The sequence below is a fragment of the Amblyomma mixtum genome, chromosome 3, assembly GCF_055824585.1.
Source record: "Amblyomma mixtum isolate Tamu chromosome 3, ASM5582458v1, whole genome shotgun sequence".
NCBI lineage: Eukaryota > Metazoa > Arthropoda > Arachnida > Ixodida > Ixodidae > Amblyomma > Amblyomma mixtum.
This window is the reverse complement of record NC_143014.1, coordinates 287,017,071-287,044,595: the sequence shown is the minus strand read 5'-3', so window position 1 is coordinate 287,044,595 and position 27,525 is coordinate 287,017,071. Positions and strand designations below refer to the sequence as shown.

General features: G+C 46.6%; 1 protein-coding gene and 1 pseudogene across 2 annotated transcripts in view; both read right to left on the bottom strand.

The window, feature by feature from the left end:
• The window catches only part of LOC149355088 (cytochrome P450 4C1-like), a 61,684-nt gene extending 50,520 nt beyond the window's left edge, over nt 1-11,164 (bottom strand). The window contains exons 1-6 of one of the 2 annotated variants that reach the window (XM_089577587.1): nt 10,999-11,164; nt 10,588-10,878; nt 9,477-9,589; nt 8,997-9,085; nt 7,057-7,247; nt 5,807-5,882 (exon numbers count right to left, since the gene is read on the bottom strand). In XM_089577587.1, coding sequence (XP_089433713.1) covers nt 5,807-5,882; nt 7,057-7,247; nt 8,997-9,085; nt 9,477-9,589; nt 10,588-10,822 — 704 coding nt within the window. In that variant the 5' untranslated portion in view covers nt 10,823-10,878; nt 10,999-11,164. Of the gene's footprint in view, nt 1-5,806; nt 5,883-7,056; nt 7,248-8,996; nt 9,086-9,476; nt 9,590-10,587; nt 10,944-10,998 lie in introns of those variants that run through there. The other variant, XM_089577589.1, reaches the window with a different exon arrangement.
• Nucleotides 11,165-24,252: 13,088 nt separating this feature from the next.
• LOC149355087 (uncharacterized) lies at nt 24,253-26,550 on the bottom strand (annotated as a pseudogene).
• Nucleotides 26,551-27,525: the final 975 nt, after the last annotated feature.

Genomic DNA, 27,525 nt, shown 5'->3' with positions numbered 1-27,525 from the left:
AGTATTGTGAAAGAAGGAGTTATGAATAAATGTAAAAAAAAGGTTTGTTTTTTGGTATGCGAAAAATCATATTAGCTTTGTGTGTCTAGATTAAATTATTAATTAATAAGACATTATACTGCAGCAGCGAAAGCAAACATGAGAAATGGATTAACTGCTGGTAATGATGCGTATGGTCCGATTTGAATGAGTTGAATCGAGTTCAAACGGCAGCGGGAAGTGTTTCCTCGTGGTACAAGACCATAATTAAAGTGTTCGCGAATAAATGCAAAGTAAAGCGGTACCACCGTGGATGAAAAAATAAAGAGCGAGCTCATATTAGTGCACATATTACAAATGCTGTTTTTATGCGAAGCATACTACTTTAGCTACCACTTCAGCCCTTCACCGTGGTTATGCGCCTCCAAATCACGTGATACATGACGTCACACCACGTGACACGATGACGTCACGACAGTAGAGAAACGGGGGCCCACCTCGCGCCGTCGCTGTGGTTGTGCGCCTCCAAATCACGTGATACATGACGTCACGACAGTGGAGAAACGGGGGCCCACCTCGCGCCGTTGCTGTGGTTGTGCGCCTGCAAATCACGTGATACATGACGTCACACCACGTGACACGATGACGTCACGACAGTGGAGAAACGGGGGCCCACCTCGCGCCGTCGCTGTGGTTGTGCGCCTCCAAATCACGTGACACGATGATGCCACACCACGTGACACGATGACGTCACGGCAGTGGAGAAACGGGGGCCTACCTCGCGACGTCGCTGTGGTTGTGCGCCTCCAAATCACGTGACACATAACGTCACACCACGTGACACGATGACGTCACGACAGTGGAGAAATGGGGGCCCACCTCGCGCCGTCGCTGTGGTTGTGCGCCTCCAAATCACGTGATACATGACGTCACACCACGTGACACGATGACGTCACGACAGTGGAGAAACGGGGGCCCACCTCGCGCCGTCGCTGTGGTTGTGCGCCTCCAAATTACGCGACACGATGATGCTTCGCATTCTCCAGGCTTAACCAAGTTAAGCCTCAGCCATTTTTTTTTCTTGCGCTCGTCCATATAATGGTGACATTTTTGGTGAGAATCAAGTTGAACGCCAAAGAATGTAATATCCTTGATGCTGCCATTACAGTATAAGGCAATTTGAGAGCGGTGGTAGGAAAAAGCAATTATTGGACAATGTTTTCCTTCTTAATCGTCCAATATCTGCCATTCTGGAAAAATTAACATGGCCGCGGAAGGTTACTCTTGCTGGAACGCATGCATACTGCTTTTGCCATAACACGTTGCCGCGTTCACGCTGGTTGCATAATGCCAAACGGTTCGTTCAACCGTTCTAACAAACCGCCAGAGCTCAGCAGGCAGAGCAGCGGACGCAAAATTCGGAGTTCGTGTGTTTGGATCCCACCGGCAGCATGCGGTTGTTATTCTACTTTATAATAAATTATCTTTCAGCCATGAAATATTTACGCTATTATTTCCTATTGATTAACCCCACAAACGTAAAAATAGTAACATTTCCCTGCGCTTTCCTTGGTTTCAGTGGCTGTTAGCTTGCTGCATATGTGTGTGTCGATTTACCGAAATATATGATGGTAACTGCTGCTTCGCATTTTTGAACGCCAAAATGAGACGTGTAGCTTCTGGTCAGTAGAGCGCGGAGGTTGTGCTGGAAGAATGCACATAGATGCAAATAGTGTAATTTTCGGTCTCGGTGTCCACCCTTTCCCTGAGATCTGTGTTTTTGCGCATTGGGCCTTCCGTCATACCCTGAAACGCTTGGCTCGGGAGCGAAGTAGTTAGCGTAGAATAAATGACGGCAAGAACTTGCGCAGTACAGTCCAGTGTACAAGCAAACAAACAAGCAAATAGTGAAACGCTAATCAGCCTGCCGCCATTTCAGATACTAGGAAGAAAGAAAAACAAAAGGGCGAAATGAGAGATACGCGAATAACGATTGAAGGACAAAGAAAAAAGCAGACAATGAAAGAAAGGGAAAGGTAGATAGGAATGGAGAAATAAAAGTCAACCTTGACCTCAAGACTGTGGATGGAGATACATCCCATAAGGCATACACCTGAACAGAAGATGGAAGTGCTATTTGAACCATCTAACAAACGGAAACGTCACGTTAAACGCTCCGGTGGAACACTGTACAACCGCTGACCACTCCAGTGATTGCAAACTGGCCTCGTTAAATATAAATAATAACGAATTTACATAAAAATGTTTGGGCATAGTCTACAACAAATGCAATAAACCGAATGTGTCGCCGTCTCGGTAAGGTCATGCATGTGCATCACGACCCATTTTGTTGTTTTTTTGTTTTCCTCAGTGAAATGCAGCCACTATGTATTAATCCCATGTCAAACAAACTACCGCTGTTGTTTTCATTTTTTTTCCCGCCTTTCTTTTCAGTTTAGAGTTGTCTTTTTGTCAACAAGAGAACACAACGTAAGGCGAGAGCAGGAAAGCACTACCTTCTCTTCGCATGTTATGGTTCCGGAATTCAGGGAAGGCAGAAAAATGTAACCCATTTTCTTCCATCGTGACGTTCTTCTTTAAGCTCACAGTGCCACGTTTTTTAGGCAGCCGGGGCTTTGTTTTCACGCACTCATGTCTTCAATGACCGGCAATAGCAGTTCCCAGGGCATGCAGGTGCTGCCCTATAGTACGTACCTTGATCCACTGCCGTGCCGCAGTATGTGTATGTGCCATAGTAGTGCCTACAGGAAAGCTTTCGAGGCAAATGAACGGGTATTAAAAGAGACGTGGCTAGGCTTCAATAAAAACAGGAGATGCACGGAAGGTTCACACTGTCCCTTGAATTCATGGGGTGCGTTCGAATGCCCTGTCATAGCTGCCACAAGGACGTCGGTTAGAATGCATCACTATATGTTTGGAGAGTCGTCTGCACAAGATTGTGTATTACCGGATTCCATTTGCAAGCATCCGCCTTTTGTGTGCATTGTGCTATCGGAGGCGGCTGAAAAGCCATCTGTGGTATGCGGAGTACAAAACGCACTATCGAGCTGCAAAGTAAATCCGAGCCCTGTGACTTCGTGCGCTGTGAGTGTCGAGAGTGTGAAAAGAAGCCTGTGGCATGGGGTGCTGCTGCATTGCAGTCAGTCAAGAAACTGATTTTGCACACTTTTGAGCTAGGCTATATATTACGTTCCATTTGTCCTCAGTGTCCGGTCTAGACCGTCGCCTGTAATCGAGGTTTTGATTAGCTCACTATATCACTGCGATTTCAGTTTCGAGAAGCGCACTATACACGGATTTGTCGCTTACAAACATACATCGGTGCTGATGGTGATCATCATCAGCCTGACTAGGCCCAGTGCAGGGCGAAGGCATCTCCAATGTCTCTCCAATTAACCCTGTCCTTTGCCAGATGCGGCCACCCCATCCCAGCAGACTTCCTTATCTTATTCGCCCACCAAACTTTCCGCTGCCCCTGCTACGCCTGCCTTCTCTTGGAATCCGCTCCGTTACCCATAAGGAAGAGCAATTATCTTGCCTTCACTTTACATGCCCTGCCCAAGCCCATTTCTTGATTTCGCCTAGGATTTCATTAACCCGCGTTTGTTCACTCACCCCCCGCTTCCGGCCTCTTAACGTTACACCTGTCATTTGCCTTTCCATAGCTCGCGGCGCTGTCTTTATGTTGGACCCTCTTCGTTGGCCTCCACGCTTTTGCCCCATAGGTAAGGTCTGGTAAGAGACAGCTCTTATATACTTTTCTCTTGAGGGATATTGGTAGACTGCCATTCGTGATCTGAGAGAACCTGTCATATGCGCTCCACCTCACGCTTACTTTTCTAGCTATTTCCCTCTGATGATTCGGATCAGCTCTCACTAGCTGCCCTAAATAGACATATTCTCTTACTACTTCCAGCACCTCGCCACCATTTGCGAACTGCTGTTCCCTTGCTAGGCTGTTGAACATTACTTTGGTTTTCTGCATTTTAATTTTTAGCCCCACCGTTCTGCTCTGCCTGTCTAACTCATTGATCATGCTTTGCAGTTCATGTCCTGAGTGACTTAACAAGGCAATGTCATCAGCGAATCGCATATTACTTAGGTATACTCCAATGACTCTTATCCCCAACTGCTCCCAATCCAGGCCTTGGAATACTTCCTGTAAACAAGCAGTGAATAGAATTGGCGAGATCGTGTCTCCCTGTCTGACACCCTTCCTTAATAGAATTTTATTGCTTACTTTATGGAGGACTACGGTAGCTGTGCAGTCGTTATAGATACCTTCCAGTATACTCACATCAAACACTTCTACACCCTGACTCCGCAATGCCTGCATGACTGCTGAGGTTTCCGCTGAGTCAAATGCTTTCTCGTAATATATGAAGGCTGTGTATAGAGGTCGGTTATATTCTGCGCATTTTTCTATCACCTGATTTATAGCGTAAATATAGTCTATTGTCGAGTATCCTTTACGAAAGCCTGCCTGACCATTTGGTTGATTGAAATCTAAGGAGATGCTAGTCCCAGAGCGCTTCCGGTATCAATGGCGCGGCTTTTGAAAAGATTTGCGCCACTGCAGACGACGCGTGTTTGGCTGGTTTTGATGAGATGGCGCAGAATACGAAGCATTTTGCGCAGTGCTTGATAAGTCGCCGATGCAAATTACGTGCCAGTTTTTGATTATTTCATGGGTAATTGCTTGCACAGGAAGTGTTCTGGGGCTCAATCGCAGTGTCGCCAGAGCAAAAAACATTCGACAAAAACGTGTAGGCGAATATGACATTGCTATTTTTAAACATACATAACCGGGTACACGATAGCGTGTCTTAGGTGTCGCCTAGCCGGCTAAGGAATTGAACAGGGAGTTACTGTCGCTGTTAAATACTCCTCCGTTCATTAAATTACTGAGAGATGACAACGACAGAATACATACGAGCTATGAACTGTCTACAGGCACGGAAGTGACGCGAGAGTTGTTATTGTTAAGGTAGGGGAAGTATTAGTGCCTCTCGACTCCTCCCCTTCCTACACCTGGTATGCTTATAATAAAGCGGCATGAGGGCCGCCGCCGTCGGTTCATAAGATGGACTTCTCTGGGCATCAGGAGCCAAGTAGGGTGGAATATTGTAGAGCATATAAAAATTCCAATAGCACTGAATAGAAGCTATCCTAAAACGCGCTGTGGTCTGGTTTCAGCTACGTTTTTTCACAGAACTGTAAGAGTATCCTCAGCACTTTTGGAAGCGTATTCTAAAACGCTGGCATATACTAAATCATTCATCTATTTCGTGCTACCGTAGAAGGTGCACCATTCGGATTAGTGTCGCGTGCATACTCATGGTTATGTGGCAACCCCAGAACGGGTACGCAGAGACGGGAGAAGTGCTCTTTAATATGCCGGATTCTCAATCAGCAGGGAAGGGCATAAGGCTGCATGAAAAGATGTGGAGGCAGGCAGGCTAGAAACGCACTTCGTTAACGGGATAGTTATGAAACATCTCCCTGGGAGCCCTCCATGGCAGATGGGTACCTGGGCTGGGAGCCGGCTCGTGTGCTCGAAACTCGTAATAAAAGGCGCCGCCCTTCATTTTAACCTCGGTTGATATCATCATTATTCGACAAAAGCAAATTGCTGCGTCTGCGAAGTGACATAATGAAGGCTGTATAAAAATGCATAAACCACGATACCCGAAACTGGTGGCATTGAAAAGCTCACAGATAGCAAGCGGTAGTACTACATTCTGATGTCATCTACTGCTTGCTAGTGCTGTGGGACACGGTGGTCAAAGTGGTGTGCGTGACTCACAGCTCCAAATCCCTCTCGTACGCAGAAACCGCACTGGTCCTTTCTGGGGAGCGGACCTTTAGCCCCATTGCTGTTTCTGTATGAAGACAAAAAAGGAAAGTAATTATGTTCTTGCCATGAAAGAGCAAAATCACAGGGGAGTTTTTCGCGAACTTTTTTTTTCTATGGCGCAAGAAACTCTATAGGCCGGATGCTAACAAGTGAACAAGTGATTGAGATTTCTGAGTGGTAAACTCAAGTGGCACGTATCGCTTACGAGCCCCAAAGTTGGCGGAAAAGTATGAAGCGCCCAACACTTTTTGGTGCAAAGAAGAGATTTCGGCCGCAACGGGGGATTTTTTCACAAGGCCCTGTGGACAAGGCTCACGTAACGGGGCAGAAACGTCTCTTGTTGTTGTAAGGAGTGGGCGACGCTTCATACTTTTCCGCCGTGATTATTCCCGACCACACACGTGTCCGTCAAATCTTTTACTTCAAATGAAAAATTTCAACACTCCCATTTTTTTCATCTTCTAAATAATGAGGCCAATTTCTAAGGCGCTTTAAAAAGTTATCTATGTCAATTACTTGTGGAGTAACGATGAAGATTGATCATTCGCTTGTAATAATTCGATTATATTCAACGTTTGCTGCTGTAACCGTGAACTATTCAAGCTCCATTCCGTGCCAGTTTGTGGGAGACAGTCATGGCGCGAATACCGGCAAGTCTGTGAGTGCGCGTATGATGGCGAGCAGTGTTTGTGTTCAAAGATCAGAGGGAGCAGCCACGTTTAAGTTGGAACTCGCATTTCTTCGCGTGTAACAATCTAGTAAACGCAGTACGAAGAGCACAAAGTCAGGTTAAAAACAACCTGTGAATGCAACACGTAGACAGAAAAAAATCTACTGAGTTTTCAGCAGTGAGGAGCAACGCACTTAAAAGGTAAAAGTAGCACTTACAAGTTTGTAGAGTGCTCTTGGAACAATGCTGGGCAATGATGTTTTGAAAAAGGTTCCTGGTTTTCCAGCTCGAACGGATGAAGACAAGGCAGCTTCGTCGAGCTCTTTTTTCCAGCGATAAATTGCAATATGATAGACTAATCAAAGCTGGACTGTTATTTCTTGGAGTCACTTTCAGTGCAAGAAGTATCAAAACTCCTTAATTAGGACTAAGGAAGTTGCTGCTGTTCTTCTCTCGCTTGCATTTTCCGTTCCGCTTTTAACAAAGGAAGCCTTAGGAAATTCATGAGAGCATTTAACAAGAGTCTCACCGCATATTGTGGCCAGGGCGCACTTGGAGAGCGTAGGGAACAGGTTGACGTAGTCTGCATTCGCAAGTCGGCCCAGATCCTCAATAAGCCGATCACCTTGTTCGTTGATGATGGGCAGGAAGTTTTCCAGCACCCGAAAGTGGAAAGCTGGAGTGAGCAGCTTGCGGTGTGATCGCCAGCGCTCTCCACAGCTGCGTAGCGACGCCACGCAAAGTCATTCGCTTTGATGTGGTGATAAAAGGGACTTGTTGGTTTCGACGCCCGTTGGAAGCGATAGTGCTTGCGCTTGTATACACTATAGCGGATAACTGTGAGCACTGGTTTAACACAGGATGCACTACTGGACAAGTACGTGTGACCTCCGATTACTGCTATGCGTTATTTACAAAGTTTGCAATCCAAAGTTTTTCATCTGTCTTACGAAGATACAGTTCTATAGCTCCTTAAAGGTGCACTAAGGACAACACCAGCCAGTTTTTGTTCGTAGTGACAACTAGTTCTGTGGCTCTTCCTGGCAATGCTGGTAATATCTGTCCGGCACAAAAAGGCGCCGTAACTGGATATAGAATTTTCTGGCCACTGGATTCAAACTCGTGACATCTACACTGAAAAGGAATCCGGGATCACCGTTAGGAAGTGAATGGCGCCGTAGCCTAGCCTCTGGGATTCGTGTCGAAGAAATTGCGTCGACGTACCGCAGTTTACATGAAAAAATGGCCGGTGGTGGCGACACCTGCATTTTCTTTTTCAACCTTTTCTAGCTTATAAAAGCTCAGTTTTCAGTGAAAGTAGTGTCTTTATTGTTAGAGTGCGGTAATCTATCCCTAGAGGCCAACTGCACTTTGTCACTGGTGTCCCTTTAAAAAGAGACATGAGTCGCCTTACTTTCTGGCCAAAGCTGGCCATTGAAGGACAATATATTACGCCCTATATACAACACAATCTGGCGGGCTGGTTGGTGGGAATCCATACGATTTCAGCAGCGTGAACACGGTTAGGAAAAGACAGAAGGCGGACAGGACAGAGCGCTGTCCGCCTTCTGTCTTTTCCTAACCGTGTTCGCGCTGCTGAAATCGTATGGATGCGCTATATACAGGCGGTGTCTACGCTTAATTCCGGCCTAATGGTGCACAAGGGAGCAGTGTGTTGTGCACTGCGCCGGCTTCTGCGACTTTTGACCACCCACAAATTGCTTAACCGGTAAGCACAGACTGCTGCTTCCAACAATACGAGAATAGACCACTTGCATGCTTTAAGGGATTCCATCGTTCTTATTATTTCTTGTGCATCCAAGCCAAAGGATATCATGGACTATAGGGTTGTTAATTACCATAATACGATAAAAAAGGAGAAAAAAACTTGCCCCTTTCATGTCTCTTTTTTTGTTGCATGTGAATTTGCTTTGCGAGTGTGTCGTGTGATTACGCAGCGTAAAGAAAACATATTTTTAGCTTGAACTTGCAAGATATTGCATGTTTTTGCCTAGGAAGCACATTTTTGTAGTCTGCCTGTGATCTGTATGCGTGGACAATATTCATCACACAAACCACTGCAAAAAAATGATGTCTCTGCATCATTTGTTTGCTGTGGCTTTATGGCGTGTACCGTTACTATAGCCAGGTAAATTATTCCAGCGTAAATGGCAACAGGGTGATTAAGTTTATCACCGAATATAAATAAACAAAAACACAAGCATGACGGAAGTTCTGAACCATAGTGTGAAATACACTGCGCAATCTAACTTGCAGTTTTGGGCAGTGCAATGTTTCTAAAATTGATTCATTTATACAGGTCGATTATTTTGTACCCGCGGCTTAGCAGTAGGTTACACTGGGCTGCAATTTGGAATGCCGACACAAGTTCTCAGTCAAGTTATTTCTGCACAGTTCATAAGCGCGTCAGATCTGAAAGCTATGTAGAAACTGAAGTCCGTGGCTCACCTGGTAAGAAGGCCCCCAGATCCCAGCCATGGGTGCATATTGTTGTAGAGAACGGACTTCTGCAAGTTCGATGTGCTCGAAAGTAGTGGCTGCGGTCGGAGTGCACATTATTACAAGTGACAAACTTTTAGCTCGGTCAGGTTTAAATCACAACGCACAACTTTAAAACAACCAAAATATCTTAGCTACGCAGGCGGCAATTTGTATGCTTTGGAATTAGTTTCCGCTGAGCAAATTTTCCAGCCTTGGGATAATTATTTTAGAGGCCTTATATTAAATTGGCGCCTAATGCTTTGGGAACAGACCTTACGCAAACAAGGCTCATAACAGAAAAAAAGGGATGCCTTCAAGAAACTTGCGATTTCAACGTCAGAGGCGCAAATGACGGCGCCTTTGAAATAAGAATGCAACTTCCTACTTCCTTGTCTACCGACTAGTCATTCCGTATATGTATGTTATTCTCTTGCAGGTGTGACTCACCTCCGCTGTCTCCGCCCTGCAAAGGAAGACGACAGGTTCGAGCCCTGCGTATATCTTGAAGATTCCCGCCGACCGGTGTATCTCGCTCAGTCCTCGGATCCATTGGAAAAACTCTGTGAGAGAATACGCAATAGACACGTAATGGCTTCATCGTATGCGAGAAAGGCCCATCAACAGCGGCCCTTTAACCTCCGAACATGTTCATCACAAGCTTTAGAGCCCCCCTGCAAGTGTACACGACTCCGCCCAAAGATCGTGCACAGGTACACAACAGGTGGTTAATTTCACTGCGCAAGAAACTACTGTTGCAGGACTTTTCCGTTAGCGATTAAAGTATTTTTGGTACATTTTTAAAGCGTCATTTGTTTGGTAATAAACCATGTCATTGTTTCCAAAGCTGATTTTTCGTAGAGACTGCTTCTCCAGGAATCGCAAGGCGTGAGGCTAGTTGGTACTTCATGTTTGAAAGGCTTAGCTTTGCGTACAAACAGGACAGTAACGAGAGAAAAGAACCGCACGCTAAGAATTTTGCATGGCAGTAGTGTTTTACTCCATGCTGTCGCGTGTCCCACATACCGCAAAGTGTTTTAAATGTTAGAAACACGATCATCGACAGCTGCTGTCCACGCTATCCTTAGCAGCTACGTTGTAATTAGCGTTCAATTAAGTCACATTACAGGTATTGCCAATGAACGTACGCCACAAGAACTAGGACAAAGTAGTTCAAGCTGGAAACTCGTTTATTTACATTTTTGTTTTCTTGCAGCCTGGATTAATCACGATCCATGATGGCAACTGGCTACTATAGACGGGGAACAAGAATGGGTGCTGAAATCTGGGCAGCGCCCCAACTCCTGTAGCCAGACGTCACTTTTCCTACCTTTCAGCATGTCTAAACGGCTTTATGAAATACATCAACTAAACGTTTCTTCATGGAACTTCCTCCATACAAGCCGGCAGTGATGCAGCAGACCAAGAGCGCTCATATTATTCGAGACGAATGCAAATTTTCCGCTTTTTATGAACGTTAAAAGAACAAAGCGCGACAAGAGCGCAGGTAATGAAAAGAAAAAAAAACTGTCGTTGATGGAAAAGTGTGACGCAGACTCACCAACCGTGCTGCCAACTCGGCGTGGGTTTGTGGACAGGGAGTGGAAAAAGTAACGAGGCGTGAACAGCAGCGGCCACCGTCCTCCTGGCCCGGGAATGTTTTGCAGCGTCCGGTAGAGTCGCTGCTGAGACCACCACCAGAGGAACAACTTGCAAGCACCAAATGCGACTAACGCGGCGGCAAATACTCTGCACGAGTTCCAGAGCCACAGCCAGTGGGCTGGTACCAACGCCATCGAGCTCAGCCTATGGTCGTAGAAGAGCGGTAGTCCTGTGCTCTTCGTCACGGACTCTGGGATGAGACAGCGCAAAGCCAAGACGAGCGATATAGCAGGGCGCAGTCATCGCGGACACTGCGCTCGGAGGATCCTGCTTAGAAATCAGCTTGGGACTGTATTGGAAATATGCATACCTCTTCCTCCCTCTCTTTAGCCTACGCGTGGAGGACGGAAAGCCATGTGCAGCTCGAAATGCTTCTTACTCACTCCATTCGTTTGCATTGCTTTGGACCAGGCGCAGCCATAACTTGTTCTGCGCCGGAAAATATCGTATCATAGAGCAAGACGTCTCATGGTAAACACAGCGCGCGCACGAAGAGTAGACGACGGAGCGCAAGATTTCCTCACGCTCGTGCAGCTTTCTTTCTTTCAGTGTGGTGGCCTTAGCTTTTTTTTTCTTACACGCATGAAATGCCTTAACTTTCTGAAAATGGAATCCTCCTCATACTGGTCGTGCTACCGCTTAGGTTTCCGAGCACGCTGAAATAATCAAACAAAGAAGTCTAAGCGGCGCAAGGTTTTTTACTTTTTCCCTCATGAAATCACAGGAACTGGTCACACCAGTGTGGCACGATTTATCTTTTCCCGTCGTCGCGGGGCGTGTAAGAAGATGAAGGTACGTGAACTGCCGGGAGAACCCCGGGGTGGAATCCACTCTGCTGTGGGGGTAACCCAGCGCAGGCTCTGTGTACAGAAGCTCCCACGAGTGCTCACACACCCGCCGGGCAAACACGGTCGGCACTGTTTGTGCTTCAGCGAGTGGTGAACGGGAATGTTTGCGCGCAGACGGAGGATATTTTCCTTCGACCAGACTGCTTCCGTATTTCTCTAGGACGAAACCTTGCGCGCACGTACACAGGCCTGTGCTCAGCGCAGAGACCAACCATAGTTTATCGAATAAGATCGTTCACCACGCAAAATTTTCATTATCTTACGGTTGTTTCCTCGCCGCACAAAGACGTATAAATGGATCCTCATGCTAAGTTGCTATAAGACCCCCCACCCCCCTTCTCCCCCCCTTCCTCCCCCCTTCACCCCCCCCCCCCTCCCGGGTTCCTTGTAGGATGGTTGACATTGAACCTTTACAACGCCCACAAGAAGTCACTATTAGCCAAAAGTTCAATCAGGGAACAGTCAGCGACTCGTGTACGGACAAGGACGAAGGAAAAAAAAAAACTAGATAATGTTCGACAGGCTATCAGGCGTGCAAGACGAGAACATACGAACTCATCAACCTTCCCGTTGTCCGGAGGGCATTCTAGACAGAAATGAGCTGTTTGCGACAAGTACTTGACTGTGCTTTTTCATATGCAGGCAAACAAACGCAAGCTCTCTAGCCGGTCGCATAATACTGTCACGTAGTGGTGACTGCAATCAGAAGAGCAGAAAGACAGCGAAAATGGCATTTAAACAAAACTCTTTATTTGGGTTGACTTACTCCCACAATAGACTGAATCACTCGGCGGCGGCGTAGCAACAAGCGTGCCCGGCGGTCGTCAAACAGAATTCCCGCCGCTCTCGGCCGTGCTCCATTTAAAGCCGCTAGCGACCTTTCTAGATAGGGCGTCCAGGGTTACTACAGCAGTCTGGAACAACCTAGGATTAGCTCCTCCTGGATGCGATCAATCGAGATAAATCTAGGCGCGTCTTGCGTCGCAAACAAAGCGATAAAGCCACGCGCCGGCGGCTTTGAAGAATGAACAAAAAAAAACAGTACAAGTATTCGCGGCAATACAAACAAATCTTGTGTTGCTGCTATATACGCCTATTTATTTATTGAACCAGAAAATTTCACGCACGGGTGACCAGGAATTCGCAGAAGAGCAATGGGTGATGTTCTAGTGTATCTTAGTCGAGAGAATGCGCAGCAGACAACAGCGTAATTTTCTTCTAGCATTTGTTGACCAGATGGGAGATTATCCGAAAGATGAAAGTTTTCATGCGGCGAAGTTTTCACTTGACAGACCATCTCTGCGCTGGCATTCAAGGCGAACATAACGCAATCTCGCATGTGCCAAACACTCCGGTGCTCTTGTGGCAGCGTTCTGGTTGTGTATTTTACTTCGTAGTATTCGTTATCGATATTTATCAACCCTGAAGGACACTTCACGATTTCGTTAATTTAGGGGAGATGGTTTGGTTTATTTTATTCGTGTTTAGCGTCTGCCATGAAGGATAAGCCGCAGAGCAAAAGAAAATACCCAAGAATACCACAGCATTAGCAGTGAACACCTACTTAGGCATTAGTGTTCAGGGCGCTTTTCTTTTACTCTGCCTTTCACACTATTCTTCGTAGATTATCTAAATATACAGCTGTCCATTCCGACTAATGACGATCAGTATTCATTGTGCGAAGTTTTATGTTCTTCATAGGGATTGCGTCATAAAAGGTAGTCACGTGGCCATGTGTCTCTTATTATCATCCGTGGTTGCCAGCTGGTGTAGTAAAGTTAGCAATCCTGCAGTGCATGACTAGCAAAAGGACAGATACACTGCTACTCCAGCGTGTAAGGGCACTTGGTAGTCTAGTAACCCGTCAGTTAACCTTTACCAACGCTAGTAGGCACATATCTACCAGCTGCGGAGGCGTAGTGGCTAAGGCGTTCTGCTGCCGAGCGCGGCGTTGCGGTTTCAAACCCCAGCTACAGCGGCAGCAATTCGATGGCGGCAAAACATAGAAGCGGCAGTGTGCTGTGTGTTTTTCTGCACGCTGAAGAATTCTAAATAGCAGTAATTACCCTCAACCGGCCACTACTGCCTCTCTCAGAATCAAGTGGCATCTTTGGTTCCATGATATCTCGTATACCATCGGGCGCAAGGTGCTACAAGCTTCATTCATTTTACAGGGCACTTTGAAATAATGTTCATAGAAGGTTGTCGAACCGGAACCGAACCTGAACCCGAAACCGGAACCGAACCCGAATTTTCACCCAGAACCGGAGCCGAACCGAACCCATATTTTTTTTCGCCATCTTGGAACTGAACCCGAACCGGAACGATTCAAAGGAACCGCTCCGAACCGGTTCGGGACTCGGTTCAGCACCGCTTTCTGTGCAACCCGGCGCGCTTTTTTTTTCAGACAAAATGAGATAGTGTAGCGCGTAGGTTTACCCATCCGAAGCTGTCTGCACTAGAAAGTGCGAGAATGGCACCCAGTATATGCCACAACAAAAGTGAATGAAGTCTGGTGTCTGGGAAGAAACCTAATTGACGCTTCTGTAACGTACTGTCACCAATTGTAATGTATTTATTTATTCTTTTGTTTATTCGCAGGGTCGAAGCATTAGACAGAGGAGTGGGTAGTAATAAGAAATATACATGAACAATATTGGTGCAGCAGAATTAGATCATATAATCGCTAACAACGTCCTTAAGTAACTCGGGAGTTTGTAACACATGCGATGGAAGCGGGAGGGTGGTTCCATTCCTTAGCTATCTTGGGGATGAATGAGGCGAAGTGAAAGTTGGTGTGACTGCTTGGCACTTCAACCTTCAACTGATGGTCGCTGAGGGAAGAAATGTACTGAGGCGGCAGAAGTAGCGAGTCTCTGAGATGAGGGTTATGATAGTAGATTTTGTGAAACAGACATAAACATAAATACAAACAGACAGACATAAACAGACATTGTACGTCAGGTTTACATGAAATCTTGAGTTATTACTCCTTCCCTTTGACATGTTTGCGTATAGTTTTAATCAAATTGTTAGCACTGATCTAACTCAATAAAGGTTTATAGACACCAATTTTTTGCTTGCGTGTTTTCTTCTTACAGACGATGCTTTCGACATTGGTGCACATGGAGCACCCCGTGGTATTCGCCTACGACCAACAAATAAATTATATTTGAATTTATTCTTGACACTGTTTTGGTTTTATCAACAGAGCGATGGACCTGACGTGTAGTTGAATTCAGGTTACATGAGGCACGAAAAAAACGGTAATATAACTGCTAATATGTAGTTTGTTGTAGTTCGAGCCTATCAAGCACGATGCTTTAAGAGCAGTAGTGATTCAAAACAGTGTATCAGCGTATATATCACAGTTTTTCCGCGCCTCACGTGACCTAAAGTTCAACTACACGTTACAGCATCGCTCAGTTGATGAAACCGAGACCGAAACAGCATGGGAAAATAAATTCTTTTCTAAATTATTCAGTGGCCGTAGGCGAATACCACACGGTGATCTAGGTGTTCTATTATCTAGTGCATCATTTGAAAGAAGAAAACAAGCAATAAAATTAGTTGCGCATAGTACTTTAAACACCAATTTAGAATACCTTCCCGTTCTCTGCGTCATTTGCCATAAAATTAAGAAACATTAGAGCAACGACCCAACAACGTTGTGGTGGTGGATCTTAAGGAAAGGAAATGGCGCGGTAACAGCCTCACTTCTCGATGGACACCTCTACCTCTCATCTCCTCGCTTAGTGGAAGCACAACCTCTTCAACTCCGGGGGTAGTTTAAGGCGTCACCTCGTTCGCTATAACCGAGTGGTGCGGCCAAAGTTTTTGGTTGTATCTGCGACGAATTGCCATTTCCCTTATGCATATTTTGACTGTAGCACGGTATCCGTTCGTAATAAGCAAGCGTATATCTGCGGCCGTCATATAAGTGTGCTCGACTGGATCCGCTGAATTCGCTTTAATACACTGGCATCAAAAAGGCTAGGTAAGGCTGCAGATATATGGGAAAAGGAAGTAATGAGCGATCACAACCTTAGTCATTTGCCTTGTGGAGAGGTCGTACAGGTATCCGAAGGAAAAGCGAATAGTGAGGAAACCGAATGTATCAGCATAAAGTTCTTTCACGACCACATCCAGAAAAAACAGACGAGCACTTAGTCGCCTATTTAGCACAGCGGCCAGAAAGGGGTTGTTTTGAAAATAAATGCCGTGAAACAAGTTGGTGGACAAATGGTGCACGGCTGATTCACCCTACTCTATCAAGGGCTCAAAAAATCTGTAGACGCACAGGGTCTCTTTGATAGCGCCCCAGAAAAAGTTACAAAAATTCTATGCAGTGCAAGCATACCATCCTCCAAGCAGAATGCTGCATTTACAAGACTGATGCAACGCAACATCCCAACGAAAATGTTACCAATTTGCATCCGTGCAGAAAATAAGTGTTCTCAACCCATCCAAGCGTGTTTTTTTTTATCGCACTCTTTTTATCAGAACAAAAGAGCTCGTCGTCATCATAATGAGCTAAAGTTGTAATTTGTCCCTGTACTAGCGATAAGCCACAATTAGGTGTGTTTTTGAAGATACTGAGCTATAGGGGCTCGAGATATTAACTCGAGTCACAAAGGCGACATCGAATAGGTGATTTAAATAAAATATGTTTGGTAAGCTTTTGATAGGGAGAGCCAGTGCTCCCAGGAGGCTCTCGTTGGGTGGGGGATGTGTGGTCGAAGGGTTCTCGCATATTTTCGTGCCATGTAGGAAAGGGGGGGGGGGGGGGGACTGGCAAGTCGGTTTCAGGGTGATGGAAAAGTGTCTGTCTGTATACAGGTGCCGATAAATGTCAGCTTCGTATCTCAAAAGTGCGCGGGAACGTAGAGGCCGCGTGCGGCGGTCTTGTCGCCGCCCGCGTAAGTACACTGCACTGCGTACGAGAAATTCCCGACTGACTCCAGCTTCAGGATGACCAATTACTCGCGCGACGGGGTCTCCGAAACTGCTTAAGCTGGTCGTTTTTGTAGATGCAAAATCCACCGGTATTTCGCCGTATACATAATCAGACGGATTATAGCGTACACAGCCGATATACATTAATTTCGATTTCATTTCATTTTGTGGCTCTTGCCGTAAATGTCTTTTTGCCGCGGACAATAAACAAAGTGGGTAAAATGAGAACATCTGGCATTACACAAATTTTTGCATTTTTTATTTTATATATCGATGCGCCAGAAAAAAGTAAACAGCATAACAAGGTTGATTAAAACCCATCTACGTTCTAAATTTTTTTTGTCCTTAACCCGTTTGAACCGGTTCAGTATGGTCCGAACCGGTTCGAACCGGAACGGAATGTCGCTCTGGAGCCGAACCCGGAACTCAACCCGAAAGGTGTGAACCCGAACCTGAACCGAACCCTAAAAAATCCCGGTTCGACACCCTGGTTCATAGCCATGCTTTCGTAATACGTGTGCGGCTGTAACACGCGTTTATTTGGTTTGGTTTGGTTTGGTTTACTGGGGTTCAACTTCCCAAAGCAGCTCAGGGTATGAGGGACGCCGTAGTGAAGGGCTCCAGAAATTTCGACCACCTAGGGTTCTTTAACGTGCACTGACATCGCACAGTACACGGGCCTCTAGAATTTCGACTGCATTGAAATTCAGCCGCCGCGGCCAGGATCGAAGCCCCGTCTTTCGGGCCAGCAGCCGAGTGCCGTAACCACTGAACCACCGCGGCGGGGCACGCGTTTATTCGGCAATTATATCTGTTCCAGAAAAAGCGAGAGAACTGCGGGGTTTACTTCGCCATCTGGACAAATTTGGAAAACAATCATTTAGCATTTATGAGCCAGTGTTATCGCGGTAATCGTTGCTCACAACTGGAAATAAGCGAAGCGGCGTTAATGGGGGTAAATTCTCTAGAAATTTTATGGGTATGAAATCGTGAAATGAACTCTACCGTCTGGTACTAAGCGCTTGCGGTGTCTTCCTGAACAGGCTAGCGTGCCAATGGCAGAGCTTGGATGCAGACGAGAAGAAAAAAAACAGTGTTTGACAGACGTGCCGGTCGCATAAAAAGGAAAAAAAAAGCTCAAGAATGCATTTAGTCTTGTGTTTTGTGTTGGGTTGGGTTTTATGGCACATAGGCAGCTAAGGCCATCATGCGCCAAGCACAAGGTATGGAAAATGTTTTCTGCGGGATTTAATAAAAATGTGGAACGTGATCAGTGGTGTAAAGGGCCTAAAAAGTTTAACTACCTAGTAATAACAGACAAAACGAGATTTAAGAATGGCTAATGATAAACGCTTTAAAAAAAAGGTCAGGCAGCCTCAGCGTCCATCCTTGGCTGGCCAAGGATGTCGAGGATCCCAACCAATCAAATAAAAGCCTCAGCCTTCTTCTCAGGAATGAGAAAGTGGCTGAGGTGTATCATGCAATACAGTGAGCCAGTGGTTCAATAATAGTTAGTTAGTTAGTTATATGGGGTTTTATGGCGCATAAGCAACTATGGCTATCATGCGCCAAACACAAGGTTAGATGATGTTATGTCAAGTGTGCAGAGGTTACATTATAATAGATTTAAAACATTGGCTTTCTTTAGAAACTTACAAACAAGTGAAAACTCGACAAGTGTTTGCTCGCCTAAAAGCAATGCGGGATGAAATGGAATGTGTTCATTGTAAAATACCGTAAAAATTTTTTTTCTAAGTCCTTCGAGACGCGAACAAGAAATTAAAATGTGATTTACTGTGAGCTCCTCACCACACATTTCACACACAGGTTTGTCTTTTTTTGTTAATAAGAAGTTATGGGTGATGTGTGTGTGACCTATGCGTAAACGACATAAAATTACTTCGATAAAACGCTCTTTATGGCGGCATGATTTCCATTCTTTTAAAATGGGCTTTATGGTATGCAGCTTGTTGTGTCCTTCATTTTCCCAAGAAGCTTGCCACTTGGCTCTTAGTCTGCTATGCACTAACTTCATGTAATCTCTAGGAGGCAAATTCACATGTTTTATTTGCATGGTTCTGGTTTGTGCAGCACACATGTCGGCTCTTTCATTGTCCCTAATGCCTATGTGACTGGGAACGCAGCAGAATTTTATAACATGTTTTTGTGTTGTGACCTTTACTATATTCTGTATGATGCTTCCAATCAGTGGCTCCGTGGCATATTTGGAGTTTAATGCTGTAAGGACGCTCAGTGAATCTGTATAAATGATGCTGTTTTTGATGTTTTCATTTGTTATTTTCTGTGCCGCAACACTAATAGCATAACACTCCGCGGTGAAAACTGTAGCACATGAGGGCAGTCGTACTGCATTTTCATTTTTTCCTTGTATTACTGCGCTTCCTACATGAGCATGAGTTTTTGACCCATCAGTATAAAAGGCAGTATAATTTCTGTATTTTTGTTGTAGTGCTAGATATTCTTGTATTATATGGTCGTGTGGTGTACAGGTTTTCCTGAGGCGTGTTGGTGTGACGTCACACACTGTGGGGAGAGTGTACCACGGTGGTAGCGCTTCGTGTCTTGGGGCAATATTTTTGATTTCGTTTAGTATGTTCAGAGTTTGGCATTTTTCTTCGAAGCGCAAGAGCAACGGCTTAATCGCATGGGGCTTGTTGTTGAAGAGTATTCGGGATGGGCATTTCGTGACAATTGGGTAACAGAGATGTTTGGGCTGAGAAAGGATTTTGAGGATGTATGTACAAGTTAGTGCAGTTCTTCGATCTTCTAAGGAAGGTTCATTAGTTTCCACATACAGACTTGCTATTGGTGAAGTTCTGTAAGCACCGGAAGACAACTTTAAACCAAGATTGTGGACAGGGTCCAGTCGTTTTATGTAGGACGGTCTTGCTGAGCCATATACTATGGACCCATAGTCTAACTTAGAGCGAACCAGAGAACTATATATATGTAACAGGGAAGCTCTATCAGACCCCCAGCGTTTTCTTGATAGTATTTTCAGCACATTGAGGGCCTGGGAAGCTTTTTTCTTTAAGCTGTTTATATGTGGCAAGAAAGTGAGCTTTTTATCGAAAGTTATCCCTAGGAATTTATGCTCTTGTTTGACAGGTAGTGGGGTTTGGTTTAAATATAGTATGGGGTCGGCCTGTAGGCCTCGTCTCAAAGAGAACAGAACCGCTACTGTTTTCTGAGGGGAAAATCTAAATCCGTTTCTATCTGCCCAGGTAGCCAGTTTATTTATTGTTATTTGTATTTGCCGCTCACAGGTAGGTATGCTGGAAGACGTGCATGCTATTTGGAGGTCGTCTACGTAAACTGAGTACTTTATGGATTTAGGATTACTTTTCCTATGGAGTTCATTTTGATGACAAATAAGGTCGTGCTGAGGATGCAACCTTGGGGCACACCAGCTTCTTGGATAAAAGTCTTGGAGAAGGTTGCGCCTAGGCGGACTCTGAACGTTCGATTGGTCAGGAAGTCGCTCAAACAGCTCAGCATCCTGCCGCGGATACCTAGGTCCGCTAGGTCACGGAGGATACCGAACCTCCACGTAGTATCGTAAGCCTTCTCCAGGTCGAAGAAGACCCCGATACAGTGTTGGCTGTGAATGAACGCTTCACGGACTGTGTTCTCAAAGCGTACAAGGTGATCGGTTGTGGAACATGTCTTTTTAATACCGCACTGGTGTATATCTAAAAGTTGCTGGGACTGAAGTATGAAGGTTAATCTGATGTTTAAAATGCTTTCGAATGATTTTGCTATACATCTAGTGAGTGCTATTGGCCTGTAACTGGTGGGACTAGCTTGTGGTTTCCCTGGTTTTAGGAAGGGTACTATGATTGCTTCTTTCCATGCTTGGGGGATTTCTCCACTCATCCATATTTTATTGAAAAATTTTAGGAGAGCCTCTATGGCAGTCTCAGAGAGGTTAGCAAGCATGGCATAATGTATATTGTCTGGGCCTGGTGCTGTCATTTTACCGGTTGTTAGTACTGTGTTTAGTTCTTGCATTGTAATAAACTGATTGTAGTCGTCATGTATGCATGTTCCAAAGGGCAGGTTTTGTTTTTCTACTATTGTTTTGTGCTTTTGAAATGTGTGTGTGTAGTTGGATGAGCTTGAAACTGTGGAAAAATGCTCACCCAATATGTTGGCCTGCTCTTCTAATGTTGTTTGAGTACCGGGTGTTGTTAGCATTGGAAATGTGAATGGAGTAAAATTTCCTGTGAATTTCCGCACCTGCTCCCACATTTTCTTTGATGATATTGAGCTGTTTATGGAGGATATGTACTGTTGCCATGATGCCCTTTCTGCGTTGCGTCTAATGTATCGTGCTTTGGCTCTGGCCCTTTTGAAGATGAGCAAGTTTCCTGCAGTGGGATATCTGCGAAGGTTGCCCCAAGCCTTGTTTTGCTGCTTTTTAGCCAATGAGCATTCATTTGACCACCAAACTTTGTGTTTTTCGTGCAATTTCAGACGTTTGTGGGATAGCTTCTATTGCTGCGGATAGTAAGCATGTGACAAATTTTTCATTTAGTTCTTTATAGTAAGGGTTTCGGCATATTCTTTTTTTAGTGTGGCCTTCGTTCTGATAAGTGCCCAATCGGCGAGGTGATTTTTCCATCGCCGTGGCTTCGTAGGGAAGATGAATGTAGCTGATGTTAGTTTTAAAACCGTAGGTAAGTGATCACTTCCCCGGGGGTCATCTAAAACATCCCCAATAAAATCATTAAAAACAGATGGTGATGCAAATGCTAAATCGAGGCAGGTCATTTTTCCAGAGCTGGGGCAGCAGTACGTAGCTTTTCCCGTATTCGTTAAACATATGTTATTCGAAAGAATAAAATCCTCGATGAGCTGACCCCTGGAATCAGTATGCTCACTTCCCCAGAATGAGGAGTGTGCGTTAAAATCACCTATTATTACATATGGCTCTGGCAACTGTTCCAGAAGTTCTTCTAGGTCATGCATGGCTATTGTGTTGTGTGGTGGTATGTACACAGAGCATATAGTTATTGTTTTATGGCTAATGATGTTTACTGCGACCGCTTCTAAGTTCGTCTTTAATGATACCTCTCTTGCAGGGACATCGCTTTGCGTAATGATAGCGACGCCTCCTGAGAGTCGGCTAGCTTGTACTCGGTCTTTCCGGAAAATATTATACTTTTTTAAGATGTTTGTGTGCTGTGGCCCAAGGTTCGTTTCTTGCAGGCACACAGCTGTAGGTGCCATTGTTTTGAGCATATCGTTTATGTCTGTGTAGTTTCTGTGTAGACCTCTACAGTTCCATTGTATTAGACACGCCATTGTGATAAGTTGGGGATTGGGGAAAGTTACTTATTCTCAGGAGCAGGGATTCGTGGTTTCCCTTTTTTCTCTAGGGAGTCTCGCCGCCGCTGCAGCGGTGGCGAACCAGGAGTTGTATCCATCGCCACTTTCGTGGCGCCGGATTTCCGCGGAGAATCCGCGGATGCGTGTGTTTTAGATGTCAGCGGACTTTCGCTGACATCCATCTCCTCCGCGGTGGACGTGGAGGATGCTTCTTGTTTGCGATGGCCCGTGGCCTTCGTATTCGTCTTTTTTGTTGGCAACACTGAACCATGCTCTGCTCCAGGGGCAGAGTCTCTTGGGCCAGCAGTTGCCTTCTTAGAGGGGTGGGGCGACAGGTCCAGTTCAGCAGAGCTGTTCTGGGTGTCTGTCGCCGAGGATGCCGCTGCTGAAAGTGGGGCCTGAGGGCCTCCGGCGAGGATCGCGTGGTCTTCCCGCGAAATTTTCAGCCCTGTGGACTTTGTCACCGACTTCTGTGGTGGGGACTTGGTTGTCGACCCCAGGTCCTTCGGATCGACCTGTGTGCTGACAGAAACTGAAGGCGGCGGCGGTCCCCGCGTCACCGCTTCAGAGTATGTCCCTTTCTGTTGGAAAGAGACGCGTTTTTTTGCTTCAAGGTAGGACATGTTTTCTGTGGTCTTCAAAGTTATGATTTGTTTTTATGTTTTCCAGACTGGGCACGACCTGGAGTACGCGCCATGTGCGCCATTGCAGTTGATGCATTTTGGTGTGCGTTCGCATCTTTCCTCTGTATGTGCGTCTTCTGCGCATGTGACACAAGTGGGTTTACTGCGACAAGCCAACATGCTGTGTACAAAGCGCTGGCACTTGAAACATCGTCTCGGGTTTGGTATGTATGGGCGGACTTTACAATGGAGGTATGCGGCGTGGATGGAGTCAGGCAGAGTTGTGGTATTGAAAGTTAAGACAATGTGTTTTGTCTTGATTTCAACATTGTTTCTCCGGATGGTTATTCGTCGGGCTGCTATTACTCCTTGTTCAGATAGTTCTTCTTCTATTTCCGCATCGGTACTCTGTAGGAGTTCATATTCAGATATGACGCCCTTTGAGTGGTTCAGGGTGCGGTGCGGGGTTACCTGCACACTCGTTTCTCCAAGATTCTGTAACGACATCAGTTTGGTGCTCTGTTCTTTTGTGTTTATTTCTACAAGGAGATCTCCGGTTCGCTGCTTTTTTGCTTAGTGTTCTATTCCTACACACCTTTTTAGGGTGTTGGCGATCACAAATGCAGACAAGTTTGCTACAGGTTCATCTGTATTTGAGCGAACCATGAAAAACTTTGGAAACGTTTCTGGTTTCTGTGGCATCAATTTTTTCGCATCGGTGCGACCCCTTTTTGGGGGCCGATCAGATTTTTTCGCAAATTTTTCCATACGGCATGTACTGGCTAAGGGTTCCTCATACTCTGTCGCCTCTGATTCACCCTTATACACAGAGGAAGGTCCCGGGACTCCCCGCCTTGTAGACAAACGAGGAGCCCATCGGCCCAGGATTGACCACTTCCTAGACCGCCACCGTTCAAGGTTTCTTCCCTCCACCTTTCAACCTATCGCCACGGTACGGATGACAGCTTCGGTATGGGGGCTAAGGGTCCGTGGTGGCGCCAAGCACCAACACCTCGTTACACAAGGTGGCCCTGCGGGGCATTTAGTCTTGGCTATGGGATAATATCTTCTTTGAAAATATCAAAACGCGTGCAGAACTTTGCCTGTCGACAGTAAAATGCACATTGCCACACAGAATACTGAATCTTCTTGCTGATTTCGCTCGACAAAAACGAAGGAGAGGGAATAATAGACGGCATGGGCGATTACTGACAACTGGCAGTTTATTGCAAAACACGTGTGTCCAAAAATGTGTGTCCAGTTTTCAGTCAGCACCCAGGCCGTCTATTTTTAACTTTCCTTCATTTTTGTTGCCCTGCATCTCCAACTAGCCAATACGCTGCACTGTTGAAGACTGAATGTTTAGTGCGGTATTGGCAAAATAATTTTCTTCAAAGCAGCATTTACACATCGTCTTCTTCCTCAACTAATACTACTCTAAAATTAATATTCGCGTTCTGAGCTATGTGGCGGTAGTGACAGAGAGGTGGGCGCTACGTGAGTTTCTTTATTATATCCTATCCCCCAGCCGAACACGCCTCGTGTTAGACTGCAACGCACTCTCACGCTGTGCATTTCACGTCGTCGTCTTAGTCCGCCAATACGGCTATGAATCTAATATTCGCTATTTTTAAGCTATGTGGCGGCAGAAACAGAGATTGATTGATTGAAACTACGTTTATTCCACATTAGAATGCGCCGAAGGCGCTACGGTGGAAAGGGAGGGGGTATTGTAAAAGAAAAGGGTAGGGCTGCCTCCGTTTTATGAAAACTTCCTGGAGGCAGCTAAGTGGAGGCTGCGTGCCTCTCGTGAGCACTGCGGAGCCAATCGCCGACCAATCGAAAGACTCTGAGTCTTGGATGAACACGAGGAGTGCCCGCCACAGCTCGACGGCACGATCTCGAGACGGGGTATCGGGGCAGGCCCAGGTCGAGATAGAAGAAGGCCATAGTCCTCGCTTAACGGTGGCCAGGGCTCCAAGACGATATGGTGTGTAGAGAGGACATTCCCAGAACAGGTGGTTCAGATCCGCACGGCAGTTGCACCTGAAGCAAAACCAGATACAGATGGCGTCGTGCCACCCCGATGAAGCGGTTCAACAAGAAAGGAATAAGAATGGTGCCTGTTTGAATCCGCCGCCGCAGGACCGATTCTTGTCGCGTGAATACCATCGGGGGAAGCGCAGGTATAGAGAGAGGGTTGCCCACTTCCCTGGGGTAGGCGGTGCGATGAATTTTCATCACAAGCCTCTCCGCTATCGGATCTGCAACCTCGGGTGTGGTAGCGACGGAAGGAGGAGGAGTATCGGAAGCTCTGGCTAGCACGGTAGAGAGATGAGCGCGTGCTAGTCTGTGAGCCTTCTCGTTCCCAGGGATACCACAGTGCGCGGGGACCCAATGGATGCTAACGTGCTGACCGCGTTTGCGAAGCAGGCGTGCGTTATGCCTTTTCTGCAATACAGGGTCCGTATACAGAATGTTGCCGCATGCCCGGTAGGCAGCTTGAGAGTCCGTGTACACACGATGGTGAATGGGGTCAGCTTCAGAAAAAACTGCGAGAGCCGATTCCAAGTAGTCTAAAATAGCCATTAGCTCGGCTCGGGTACTGAATGGCGCTTCTGCCGATGTATGGTGGCATCGGCCCTGACTCTCGGTTGTCTAGCCGTACAACGCAGTGGTGTAGTAGGTGTGGCTGCTACCGTCTGCACGCAGTGCAGCGTCCGTGTACACAACAGGTTCAGTTGAGGGGAGTGAGCTTGCAGCCTTAGCATGCGTCTTGGCATAAGCCCGGCGCCGCATTTGCTGATGTGCATCATATGTAGTGGAAGTGGCTCCCCTTCAGTGAGTGGCGTGGTTTCCCATGGCGGCGTCTTGCTGGGCAAAGCCGGCAATGTGCTACATCGGGCCCGAGGAGCAATAGTGTGTGCCGCCAGGCGTTTGTGCCGCGAAGTCTCGTCCGCTGCGTGTGGGTGTGCATGTCGCGGAGCTCTGAGAGGTCATTGAGCTTGCTGCAGGTCTTGAGCGCATCAAGGCATGTGTACCTCGGAAGTACTGTGACGATGCGTCTGGCCTCGTTAAGTAAACGCTCAAGCGCGAGCAACTGCGTACGGTTAACATGATGATACGGCAGCCCGTACATGATGCGGGCGACGAGAAAAGCTTCTACAAATTGCCGCATTTCGCGTTCGTGTACTCAGCGGGTGCGGTTACTGATTCTTCGTAAAATGTGCAGAATTTGTTTTGTAGTCTTTGTGACGAGATGGACCCAACTGTTCGCTGTGCAGTTCTCGTCCAAGTGCATGCCAAGTATTCGGATAGTCTGATTTCGTGCGATTGGCTGGTTGCCGATGGAAAGTTTAAAAGACCGTTTCTCCTCCTCTTTGGTTACGGTTGTACGGCCACCGTGAATGACAACAAACTCAGTGGGGCAGTCTGTAAATCAGTCTCCGTGGAGTAGTCGTGAATGATATCAAGTGCTGTTTGTAAGGCATCCTCCTGCTCGCCGATGGACCCCTGATGTGTCCACACGGTGACGTCGTCAGCATAAACCGCATGCTTCAAGCCCAGTACGTCCGCAAGACACCTCGGTAGCTGGTGCATAGCTATATTAAACAGTGTTGGGGAGATAACCGAACCCTCAGGGACGCCTACTAAGTTGGGGCGGATAGAACTGGTGTCCTGATCAACTTGGACCTGGTAGCTATGCCCCTGTAGGAAACCAGCTATGAAGTTGTATATTTTTCCTCTCAGTCCGAGGTCACGAGCTTTCGTCATGATTGTGGAGTGGGGAACACCGTCAAAGGCCTTGCGTATGTCCACTCCGACAACAGCCCGTGGGTGCAATCAGTTAGGGTCGAGGAAGACCCCTTTGAGGCGGAGCATTACATCTTGTGTAGATAGTCCAGGGCGAAATCCGTACTGTGTGGGGGCCAAAAGGTCGTGATCTTCAAGGTACCACAGTAATCGTGCGTTCACCATGCTCTCCATCACTGTACAAACGCAAGAGGTTAAGGAGATAGGACGGAGGTTGGATAAAGTATGTGGTGGCTTTCCAGGCTTCGGAATGGGTTTGACCACCGAGAACTTCCAAGGGGAGGGAAATACCCCGGCATCCCAGACTCGGTTAAACTCTTCTAGTAGATTACGTAGATGGGCCACGCACACCTGATCGGCTCCCGGAGTAATACATGCATTAGCATGCTGCAGGGGATGTTCCAGCTCGGGCATGGTGAAGGGCTTGTTAAGTGGGTCGCTCTCCTTGTAAGGCTCATCCTTCTCGTACGTAGTGTCTGAGGGGCAAGACGTCAGCGGCAAGAACATCTGAGCGGCCTGTTCGGCGAGTTCCTTAGCGCTGATTCCTTCTCGGAGGGCAACGCGCGCCGCCCCTTCGTTAGTCTTGCGCTGGCCGTGGAGGGAATGCAGGATGGCCCAGACTTTAGACGTGTGAGTTTGCCTTTTGATGCAGTCACAAATTTACATCCAGCAGTCGGTCTGATGCGAGCCTATTAGCATTGTATGTTACGTAACCTCTTTTTGTGGTACGCAGCACGGCCAGACCGCCTGTGCTGTCCGAGAATCCGACGCCTTCTATTCCATAAAGTAAGCAAATGCCGATCAGGCACGGGGTGGTCAGAAGAAACCCGTAGGCTCTTGGTGGCTCTCCGCTTGGCTTCGCATAGCTGTGATACCAGCTGGTTGATGTGCCTGACTGGAGGCTGCTGCCCCAGTACCTCACGGTATTTATCCCATTGTGTGATATGGCTTAGCCTCGTAGTGACATCTGGCTTCATCTTCGTGTTGACGTGGCCTGTGCGAAAACGTATAAGTATCGGGAAATGGTCACTTCCCAAGCAGTCGTCTAACACTTCCCATCGAAGCAGTTGTAGACGCGTGCTCCAGGTAAGATCAGGTGACGTGGCTGCTTGGTGACATGTCTGTCCTAGGCGAGTGTGTGTTTGGGGCGAGTTGAGAAGTGTCAGCCCGTACTCCGAGGCTGACTGCCTCACCGGCTGCATGTGTTGTAACCACATGCGATATCCTTATAGCTGAAGTCCCCGC